The sequence below is a fragment of the Ostrea edulis genome, chromosome 6 (genome assembly GCF_947568905.1).
Source record: "Ostrea edulis chromosome 6, xbOstEdul1.1, whole genome shotgun sequence".
Lineage (NCBI taxonomy): Eukaryota > Metazoa > Mollusca > Bivalvia > Ostreida > Ostreidae > Ostrea > Ostrea edulis.
In genome coordinates, this window is record NC_079169.1 from 51,916,346 (window position 1) to 51,929,092 (window position 12,747).

General features: G+C 34.5%; 1 protein-coding gene across 1 annotated transcript; it reads left to right on the plus strand.

Annotated features, from left to right (window-relative positions):
* Nucleotides 1-15: 15 nt before the first annotated feature.
* Nucleotides 16-11,179, plus strand: LOC125645529 (uncharacterized). Its single transcript, XM_048871083.2, has 4 exons — nucleotides 16-170; nucleotides 331-550; nucleotides 2,858-3,068; nucleotides 9,461-11,179. The coding sequence occupies exons 1-4, from the start codon at nucleotides 159-161 to the stop codon at nucleotides 9,690-9,692; spliced, it is 675 nt and encodes a 224-aa protein (XP_048727040.1). The 5' UTR covers nucleotides 16-158; the 3' UTR covers nucleotides 9,693-11,179.
* Nucleotides 11,180-12,747: the final 1,568 nt, after the last annotated feature.

A 12,747-nucleotide genomic window follows, 5' to 3' on the forward strand; every position in this document is an offset into this window, starting at 1 on the left:
AAAAGAACATTGTGCACTGCTTTACGAGATTTGTGCTTACGTCATGACTATTTGTGCACAATGATAGTTAGAAGGTGAAACTGTAGGAAAACCGTACTCCGTCTAAAAGCAGAATTTATCGTTTATTGAACAAGGGATCACAGATTTAAACATTGGTTATGGAAGATGAGGTATTTAGTTCACAATCTTGTCGTACGTTTACAGTCAAATCATATACCAAGCAGATTTTCTCGTTAAATTTAGGCATCTGGGCCGGAAAGTCAAAGTGAAAATAAAATTCTGGCATCATGAATTATTTGAAGTTTCTCTACTCAAAATTTAATTTGACAGGAGAGCCCCAGACCTCGAGTTCAGAGCCTTCCTTCGGACTACAGCGATGTCCAGCCTGAATCTTATGACTCAGAATTCATAAGTCAGATTAGCAGCAAGATGCAGGTGCCCTATAACCTCGGTGGAGAGGAATGGGTGAGGTCGGATAACAGAGGGGTGTCAGAACCCGATCTCTCGTCCTTCACAAACATGATGGTTCCAGACAAAATCATGGTGGCAGGTTAGGTGTTTTATTACACTCATATAATTCGGGGGTTGGTTTATTTTAACGTTCATTACCCAACATCTGTGATCAGACTTGGATTTCTCGAAAAAATCACAAACTTAAGTTTGAGTTTTCTTCTATTCGAGCAGTCACAATCAGAGTAAAATCTCAGACTTAAGTTTGAGTTTTCTTCTATTTGAGCAGTCACAATCAGAGTAAAATCTCAGAGTTAAAGTCCAAGACTCAACTTAAGTTTATTTCGAGAAATCCAGGCCTGAACAATAGTCACAGATAATTCTACATAGCAACAGGAACGGGAGAAAATACAACAGACCAAACTTGCATTCGAACCCAAGCCCCCTGAATCTCTAGTCATGTGCTCTACCAACAGGTTTTTTTTTAAGGTCTGGATTGCAAGGCTTTTCGAATTGGGGAAAATATTGACATTTGCTTGAAATTGGAAAAAATGTTCCATGGATAAAAGAAGTAGGGAGAAAACCAAATCAGTGCATTAAGCTGTAATTGGACTCCTTCTGACTTACATTTTCAGTATTGGGAATGGGGCCTTAATTTCGGCCCCCTACAAACCCTTCAGAAACCCCTGGACCAATTCAGCTACATTCCTTCCTCCTTAAATGTCTTCACACTTAAAGACATCACTGTCTTTTTCAGGGGCTGGTCCATGGCACCAAATGTAGCACGAATGGAGAAAATGCAACGGACCAGACCAGGTTCAAATTTCGGTCTTGTCCATTGCATTTTCTCCCTTCCTGTTATATTTGATGCTGTAGACCACCTCTGGATTTGCAGGTGAAAGTCCTGCTAGGGGCAAAAAGAATCTGGTTAGATGACTTCTAGTGTGAGGACATTTAAATAGGGAGTAATTTAGTGGTCAGACGAGTTTGATTGCTGGTGGCCAGTTTGCTCAGTTGGTAGAACACCTGACTAGAAATTCAGGGAGGCCAGGTTTGAATTCCAGTCTGGTCCATTGCATTTTCTCCTTTCTTGTTACCCAACAAATACTAGTGTTCACTGAATAATGATAAAACCACAGAATGTGCAGCGCATGCTGAGAGCAAGAGTCAACGCTATCTTTAAAGAAAACTAGACCAGTCAGACCAGTGATGTATTCATTCTGTTTGTTGTGCACATTGTTTTGCTTTTGCCTAATAATGGCCTTTATTCATCCACAATACAAAAGTTAGCATACCGCTAGTTAGTGATGAAACGATTGTCGCTGACAATCGATTGTCGATCGTTTTTGGCTCTTCAATTCTGATTATCGATTCTATTTTTCATAATCGATTGTCGCCTGTAAACTAATTAACATCTAAAATCCGAGATTCACATGACTGTTAATCCCGCTTTTATACGAGACGTGCGGGTGAGAGTCGGAGTGGACTCCACATTGAAAAGTAGGAATTCAGTGACACCAGCTAGTGTGTATGCTGCACATATCCATAAAACTAAATAGAAATACACCCCCCCCCCCCCCCCCCCCCCCCCAAATAATAAACATTTATTAACTACATGTAAATACCGATTATATCGATCATTGATCGATACAGTTCTTCCGATTATGATCGATTAAGAAATTTTGCCTATTTTTCAACACCAGCGCTAGTTTTCACTGTTATCCTACATGACAACATGCTCTGCCTCTTGATTTCTTATGATATCTCCGCTTTTGCCTCCACCTGAGAAAGCAGTCAAAAAGCGACATTGTCAGTACATATCACAAAACAAATAAACTTTTAAGAATCGGACGGCTAGAAATTGTTAGAGATGTAAAAATTAATATTTGAATATATTATCTATCAATTTCATTATATTCATTCAGGAAGGAAGCTGATATTAAATCCAAATTTATTCTTATAGTTTTGTTTATTTGCTTTTAAACTAAAATATATACCACACAGCAGTTGTCATTAAGGAAATGATTTTCATTATGTCGCAAGGGGTCTGAGGGCATATTACATTATAGTGCCCAACAGGAAGGATAACTGTGGTTAGAAAATAGAAATTTATTGAAAACAAAAATCAAAACATGATCAATATTGTAGATTAAAGAGTTACTGTGAACATGAATGTTGTCTTAGAAATTTTAATTTTATAGTCCAGTCTTATAGTTAAACATGGAATATCTTGACATGACCAGTTGGGCTACCCCTGACACAAGATAAACTAGACTGGAGCAAGCCTTTAACTACTAGTCTGAGTCGGTCAGATGTGCCTTGGTGTTGAGTCCACATATATATATGTACATAATCCAATAAGCAGAAAACAGATTTATAACAATTTGTATTAACTATTCGTTTGAAGGTGAAGGGAAGCATCTAGGAGGCAGGCAAGGGTTTCAAGAGTTGGAGTTTGATAAGACAAGGTCTTACAACCAGTATGTCGGTCTACAGACCCCACCCAGAACTCTCACAATGGAGGAAACATTGAACTTTCCCATGTTAGAGGAGAAGATTGAGGAAAAGAGGGAACAAAATATGTCACAAAACCAAAGTCGCAGATACGTACCTAACGGGTAAGAATAATTACACAAGACGGAACTAAATCTATAGATACATACTTAACGGGTAGGAATAATTATACAGAACTAAATCTATAGATACATACCTAATGGGTAGGAATAATTATACAGAACTAAATCTATAGATACTCGGGTAGGAATAATTACACAGAACTAAATCTATAGGTACATACCTAATGGGTAGGAATAATTACACAGAACTAAATCTATAGATACATACCTAATGGGTAGGAATAATTATACAGAACTAAATCTATAGATACATACCTAACAAGTAGAATAATTATACAGAACTAAATCTATAGATAATCGGGTAGAAATAATTACACAGAACTAAATCTATAGATACATACCTAACGGGTAAGAATAATTATACAGAACTAAATCTATAGATACTCGAGTAGGAATAATTACACAGAACTAAATCTATAGATACTCGAGTAGGAATAATTACACAGAACTAAATCTATAGATACTCGAGTAGGAATAATTACACAGAACTAAATCTATAGATACATACCTAATGGATAGGAATAATTACACAGAACTAAATCTATAGATACATACCTAATGGGTAGGAATAATTATACAGAACTAAATCTATAGATACTCGAGTAGGAATAATTATACAGAACTAAATCTATAGATACTCGGGTAGGAATAATTACACGGAACTAAATCTATAGATACATACCTAATGGGTAGGAATAATTACACAGAACTAAATTTATAGATACATACCTAATGGGTAGGAATAATTATACAGAACTAAATCTATAGATACATACCTAATGGGTAGGAATAATTATACAGAACTAAATCTATAGATACTCGGGTAGGAATAATTATACAGAACTAAATCTATAGATACATACCTAATGGGTAGGAATAATTATACAGAACTAAATCTATAGATACGTACCTAACGGGTAGGAATAATTATACAGAACTAAATCTATAGATACATACCTAATGGGTAGGAATAATTATACAGAACTAAATCTATAGATACTCGAGTAGGAATAATTACACAGAACTAAATCTATAGGTACATACCTAATGGGTAGGAATAATTATACAGAACTAAATCTATAGATACATACCTAACAAGTAGAATAATTATACAGAACTAAATCTATAGATACATACCTAACAAGTAGAATAATTATACAGAACTAAATCTATAGATACATACCTAACGGGTAGGAATAATTATACAGAACTAAATCTATAGATACATACCTAATGGGTAGGAATAATTATACAGAACTAAATCTATAGATACTCGAGTAGGAATAATTACACAGAACTAAATCTATAGGTACATACCTAATGGGTAGGAATAATTATACAGAACTAAATCTATAGATACATACCTAATGGGTAGGAATAATTATACAGAACTAAATCTATATATACATACCTATTGGGTAGGAATAATTATACAGAACTAAATCTATAGATACGTACCTAATGGGTAGGAATAATTATACAGAACTAAATCTATAGATACTCGAGTAGGAATAATTACACAGAACTAAATCTATAGGTACATACCTAATGGGTAGGAATAATTATACAGAACTAAATCTATAGATACATACCTAATGGGTAGGAATAATTATACAGAACTAAATCTATATATACATACCTAATGGGTAGGAATAATTATACAGAACTAAATCTATAGATACATACCTAATGGGTAGGAATAATTATACAGAACTAAATCTATAGATACTCGGGTAGGAATAATTATACAGAACTAAATCTATAGATACGTACCTAATGGGTAAGAATAATTACACGGAACTAAATCTATAGGTACATACCTAATGGGTAGGAATAATTATACAGAACTAAATCTATAGATACATACCTAATGGGTAGGAATAATTATACAGAACTAAATCTATAGATACATACCTAATGGGTAGGAATAATTATACAGAACTAAATCTATAGATACTCGGGTAGGAATAATTATACAGAACTAAATCTATAGATACGTACCTAATGGGTAAGAATAATTACACGGAACTAAATCTATAGGTACATACCTAATGGGTAGGAATAATTATACAGAACTAAATCTGTAGATACATACCTAACGGGTAGGAATAATTATACAGAACTAAATCTATAGATACGTACCTAATGGGTAGGAATAATTATACAGAACTAAATCTATAGATACGTACCTAATGAGTAAGAATAATTATACAGAACTAAATCTATAGATACGTACCTAATGAGTAAGAATAATTACACAGAACTAAATCTATAGATACATACCCAGGGTTTGACATTTACTTTTTTGAGCACTAGACCAGTCGGGCTGCTTCAAATGAATTTTACTAGACCTGACCATACATCCACTAGCCCTGACCAACTGTACAGAAAAAAAGTGATAGTTTCACCATATTTAATTACTTACTTCTAATGACAAACGTTAAGTTTGAACTAATCCTTATTTGATTGTCTCAAAAACATCAGTCTCGTCAATCAATTTGATATGCTTTAATTTTCAAACACATTTTCTGTTTCGTTAAATTCTACTCGGCACGGGAATTCTTTAGTCCATTTAGAATAAAATGATCTCAACCGGTTTTTTTAAAATTTCTATTTCATAAGCCCTGCTTTGTTTCTTCCCAACCTTTTCCTTTTCTTTCTTGGGACATCTTTCCTTGAGGACGAGACGTCGTATTTGAATATAGAGACATTCCCGCACATGTGTCAACACTGAAAAATGGCTCTTTACGACGTAATTTATTAATTTGATAAACACTTTCTTATATTTAATTCAAATAAACGTTGTTTTTTTTAAAAAATGAATTAAATTTATATCTATTTATCCGAAACATAACTTCACACCCATCATCGAGCAGATGTTGTAAAACATCACTTCCGATCACGACTTATGTATTAGAAATAGAAATAAAGATTATGTCATCACGCGGTTCAAAATTGCTCACAAACTCTTTACAATCTTATTGTTTTAAAATTTCTTGTTTATTTTTTCAACACGACCAGTCGGACTAGTAAATCGACATTTTACCCGACCGGACCTATCATTCAGTAGACTTGGTCGGTCGGACGTACCTTAGTGTCAAACCCTGCATACCTAACGGGTAGGAATAATTATACAGAACTAAATCTATAGATACATACCTAATGGGTAGGAATAATTATACAGAACTAAATCTATAGATACATACCTAACAAGTAGAATAATTATACAGAACTAAATCTATAGATACATACCTAATGGGTAGGAATAATTACACAGAACTAAATCTATAGATACTCGAGTAGGAATAATTACACAGAACTAAATCTATAGGTACATACCTAATGGGTAGGAATAATTATACAGAACTAAATCTATAGATACATACTTAACGGGTAGGAATAATTATACAGAACTAAATCTATAGATACATACCTAATGGGGTAGGAATATTTATACAGAACTAAATCTATAGATATGTACCTAGCAGGTAGGAATAAGTATGTGACTCATAATTGTTTTTACCTGGCAGGGATAGACATTAACTTTCCATCTCACTTGCCCTTTAGGCAAGTAAACTCGAAGTTTTACATGTCCGAATGAAAAACTTAGTTGTCCGAAATATTTTAGACTCTAATAAGTCTGTCAATTAGTAATTCTAATTATCTTAATTATCTCGCTCTGTCAATTGGTGATACAGTACGACCTAGTAGAATGGGCTTTTGGTATAATCTGACAATTCGGTAAAGAAAACAACACTATATGGAGTTGAGTTTTACTTTCTAATATTTTATATTCATCAAGCTTAACACAATTATTATAATAATCACATTTTCTACTAAAAATATCACTTGCCCCATTGGGCAAGTGTGTATTGAGTTTCACTTGTCCAAACTGGGTTTTCACTTGCCTCGGGCAATCGGACAACCGTTAATGTCTATCCCTGCCTGGTAGGTGTGTATCTATGCTTGTAGTTCTGTGACAGTGCTCGAAATTAACATATGTCCGTCAATTCGTGACTGGTTACAAGGCTGGCGGACTGACTGACTTTTGTTTTAGTCAGTCTTATGGGACTGGTCAATTTTCTAGAATGTCATTTTGGAAAATATACTTATGCAATCTTAAACACACATTTGGCATTCCTCTGTAGATATCAGATGAACCAGATTAGTAAATATAAATCTCACATATTAAGTGTAACAATATTGTCTGAGACATATCAAGTTAAATTCTATTATTTTGATTTAATAACATGAATGAAATATGTTAATTATTTCTGAAGAACTCTGGTGGACTGGTAAATTTTTCTGTGGACTGGTTGGAATTTTATCCTATCAGTCTGGCTGGTGACATAAAAAGTTAAGTTTTAAGCCCTGTGTGATACTTAGTTGTTCCAGAACCACAAGGCCAATTTCAACCAAAGCAGCCTTGGGTCAAGGGGGATTCAAAATTGTTCAAATGAAAGGTCACATCCTTTCAAAGGGGGGGGGGGGGGGATAATTAAGAAATAATAAATATGTGGAGTCTTTTAAAAATTTTCTTCTGAAGAATCACTGAACCAGATTTCAAAGCTTCTTTTAATCAGTGTAGATTGAAAATTGTTCAAATCAGGGATAGGGTCGGACCTCAATAGGGTATCAAAGTTTTACATGTGCATATATAGTAAAAAGTCTTTAATATTTTTTTATGAACAGCTAGGTCATAAATAGTCATGTTAATAGACAAGCATCCTCAGGTAGTGTGAATTCAAATCAATGTCCCAGGGGTGGGTTTAGGCCACAATACCCCAGGGGTGGGTTTAGGCCACAATGCAGATTCAAAGTTATACATAGGAATATATAAGGAAAAATTTGAAAATCTTCAGAAGAACAGGGCCATAATAAGTTTGCAATCATCCTTAGGTAGTGCATTATTAAGTTTGTGTGAATCATAGTTGTGGGAGTTAGGGTGCATCCTTAGATAGTGCAGATTATTTTTTGAATCATGGTCATGAGAGGTTGGGTGGGGCAATAATAGAGCTGTCACAGTTCCAAAAAATATTGGGTTGGGTCAGTTCGGGATTTTTTAATTCGGGCTCGGGTATTTCGGTTTGCGTAAATATAGCTGTTCTAAAAAAAATTATAGTTAAAAAAAAATTGTATTTTGTTACCATAATTACTCATGGACGTGGACTCTGGTATAGACTTGACATCCATGGTAATAGAAACAGCGCTGTCATCTACCTATTTCCATTCTATGATTTCAGTATAAATGTTTTGTCATTGACTATGTAGATTATATGGTATATTTTTTATGTGTCTGACATATCTTACATATGGTCATTGTCACTATATCTACGATGTCATCATTGGACAATAAATCAAAATACAGCCACACTTTAGATTATGATGCTGTGTTGTTTATAATGGATTTCTAATATTTCTATCATAAAAACTTGACCTGAACTGAAATCCAGAAAAATGGAACCGAACCTGACTAAAACAACTAGACCCACAGTTTTCGGATATTTCATATATATATATATATATATATATATATATATATATATATATATATGAATGAATGAAAAAAATGTTAGAAATCTTCTCAAGAACCACTGGCTATGATTAGTCATATTAATACACAAGCATTTCAATGTAGTGCAGATTCATACCAATTCGTGACCCCTGGGGATGGGATGGGGCTAAAATAGGGATTCAAAGTTTTATTTGAGATTAAGCCCAGTATATGTAGGAAATTTTCAGAAATTCTTTTCATGAGTAGCAGGGCCATACTAACTCTTATTAATATGCAAACATTTCCAATTTGTATAGATTCAAGGGTCTTTTGGTTTTTTTCCTTCAGTTTATGAACCCTGGATCAGGATATGGTTTGTAGAATCAATGATCAAATCTTACATAGTAATGGGGGAAAAAATCTTTTAACAAATTTATTCTGCAGAACAAGGAGGCCATGTTGGTGATACTGATTTATATAACTCTGTTGCTAGGGTGGGTCATAATATGGGGTCAAAAAAAATTTGTGGGAATAAAGATCTTTTCAAAATCTGAATAACAACAGAATCAAGATGACTCAGGTGAGCATTATGGCCCATTAGTTTCTTGTTTTGAAGTTGGTTTATTGGTACATAGCAGGTAACTTGAGAGAAGCTGTCAGTAACCATTGAGAATTGTCTTTAAAAAAGTGGAAAGTGCGAAAATCTCAAATCTGAACAAAACTCTCACACTTTTGTGTATAGTGATAGTAAATGTTTTAAAGATGTAACGAGGTTTTGAATTCATAATGAAATCTGATTAAACTTAAAGAGTGTAAATATATATAGTGTAAATATTATTTAATTCCACTCAGAATAATGTTTTTTGTGTGTATATTGTAGAGAATTGAGCTCAAGGCAACCATTACCCTTCATCCCCGGAGATTCCATTAATGAGTCACTGCTGATGAATGACTTGGACGAGAACACACGGTTGAGGAACGCAGTGGCGAAGCTGACTCGTCGTGTACAGGATTTGGAGGACAATGATAAAACGCGATCATACATTCTGTATCCCACTGTGGTAGTACTCTCGCTAAAATTACTGTATGATGTCTTCATTAAGTCTAAATGACTATATGGCAGAAGGCAGCGGTAAATCGTTGAAGTGACATTTTCATATATAAAAACATTAACATGAAATGTGATTTTATGTACATTTTTTTCCTGACTAACAGTCTTTATTTTTTCACTGCATACATGTTCCGCATACTGTAAATATATAATGATTGTACAAGAATAATCGTGTCCCTGGATTATGTAATCAGTGTTAGGATTTCCGCTTAGCACGATGTGAATATTTTAAATATGTAAGTCTGTACATCAGTTGTACCAAGGCCACAAGGTAACAATATTATCATTGTCGGCTGACGACATGATGCGTACATCAGTATTATGATACTCTTCAAAGGTCCAGTTTGTGTGGTCAATACTCAGCATGTGTCCAGATTACTTTTGCCATATAGTCCATAGGACATCTTTACCTATCATGGCACACATTGCAATGTTAAAATATAGTGTGTGTCAAGATAACTTTTGCCAGTGGCGGATGCGCCCCCCTCCCCCCCCCCCCCCCCCCCCCCATAAATTTTCAAATTTAAGGTAAATCGCGGTATCTTGTTTCAGAAAATGTACTAAACGATAAAAGAAACAATAATTTCTTCCACTCCAGGAGAAATGAATGACAAAATCTTTTGATTTCTTGATTACTTTATAGGGAGAACTTAATTTTTTTTCCAAAAAACCCTTAAAATTTGTGTCATTTTATTAATTTCACATTATTAAAATGATAGAAAATAGTACAAATGACTAAATAGGAGAAATATTTCAAGCCCCATAAAATCTGTAAAATCCAGGAGCTGGACCCACTGCCTCATAAAGTGGCGCCCCCCCCCCCCCCCGTAACCGCAATTCCTGTATCCGCCCCTGTTTGCCATATAGTTGATGGGACATCTTTATCTAACATGGCACACACAATACCAATGTTTCACGCCAGACTGTTGACTACAGTGGAATCATTTAAATTTGTGGGTGTCAATTTTCGTGGATTGTGGAGATTTTATTTTTTTGTTGGGATGTAATTTTATGGATATGGTTTCTATACATTGAGACATTGTGTAATTGTGTAGTTCAGTGTGGTTTGAAATCCATGGAATACAGATCCTCATGAAATCAATGAAAATTTAGTCCCCACAAAATCAAATGATTCTATGGTAGAAATGGTAAATTTTTCTTTTATTAAATTAATACTAGATGTAGTTGGAAGTAGTATTTTATATCTTTGTGATGAACTAGTCCATGTGCGCTTGAAGTAGTTTTATATTTTAATGTGATCATGCTGATGCCATTGACAAGTTGATTTCAATGTTTGAAACATGGGGCCATAGATCACTTTACAGACTGTGAAGTTCTGGTGACAGGGGAAGTAACTCCATAATTCTTATCAATGTACATATAATAATACTGAATGCAATTTCATACGTCATACAAATTTGTTCTCTAAATCAGATTCTAAATGATTGTGGAGACATTCATTTCCAAATAAATGTTTACATAACCAGTTATTGGTATTTTGTTGTCATTTCCTATACAATACAGCATTTGACAGAATCAAGATGTTTAATACAAATAAAAACATTTATGTGCATTCTTTTCTAAATGTTAAAAAGAACATTCTTTTGCAGCTATAGTAACCGTGATTAAGTTACAATAATCTCTTGATTAGCTACTTTGAATATTTACTTGATCATTATGATGGTGTCATTTCCTGACCTCTTTGTTTTCCCCTAATTGCCTGGATGTCATTCTCTCTGCCAACACTTAGTGTGTTTAATGTTCAGTTTGGATGGGGCATGATTAAAAGTGAAACAATTCTAGACATTTTATGTAAGGGATATAATTTGTTATCTTATGGATGTTTATACTACATGCACCTTTGATTTGTCCAGAAGTAAGCGTGTTAGTTTTTGAGCAGAATATGAAGTTCCAAGATTCAGTTGGACCTTTTATTCACGAGGAGGACTTTGTTGTTCCTCTGTTGTCTAGAGTACTGGACCTCATGGAGAAAGACGTCATCATGGGTTCAGAAAATATCAGCGTGTTCAGAGTGTTTTCTTGTTGCAAAAAAACCAAATCAAAACGTCCAAGGAGAATTCAAAAACTCGTGAACCATCACGCTGACGACGAGTCTCCCGCCATTATTTTGTTGTCTGCTGAGGGATCCGTGATGATGCAGATAACGGACGTTGTGTCGTGTGACAATAGCCGGAGGTTGTATCTCGGCGTGAAATCGTACACCGGAAGTCTGTATGCTCTCCGCTACCACGGTTGTGTTCAGGAACAGGGTATTCAATTGATATTTCTGGCAATCAAACTTTTGGACAGGCTGAGCTACATGTTTATGCACCAGTATCAGCGCCATCATTTTGTGCCGAAGTACCTGACACTGTTAGGAATCGGACATCACAGATATTTTAATGACTGTGAGCGGATCTTGCTGGTGGCAGATGGAACGGGTGCTGCAGAAATATTTCAGGACTTGTACGAGAGACACAAAAATACCGAATCTGTTTATGTTTAATTCAAATGGATAGAATTCATATATCGTAACTTATTGTTACTCCATTTAAACAATGTAGGTCGGACCAAAGGCAACTGCATGGGTAACAGATGTTAATCAATGTTATTTAGGTATGGTTTTCACTATGTATGGTTGTATCGAGGTGTAAGAAACAATTTTTATTTTATTTTCGAAAGAGTTTATCCAAAGAGTAAAGGATAACTATATGCAGGAATGATACTACTCGCTGTCATCATATAGCAAAGTTGATATTCATTGTAAATTTAAAAAACGAATAAACATCATATATATAAAGCCTGTGTAAATTAAGAACTTCTAGTCACTGTTTGGACATTCAACATGACAGATTTAATTGAGGTAGGTCCTTAGTCCTGGATTTTTGGAGTTTAGGTAGCATTTTTTTGTTTGGAATCAATAAATTAACATTCAGAGTAATGAAAAAAGGCAAAACAGTTAAGGGTTTCCATATTAATTTTCATTACTTACACCACTAAAGTCATATACCCCGATGTAGATTTTTATGAAATTCATTGGAAACAGTTATTTGTTG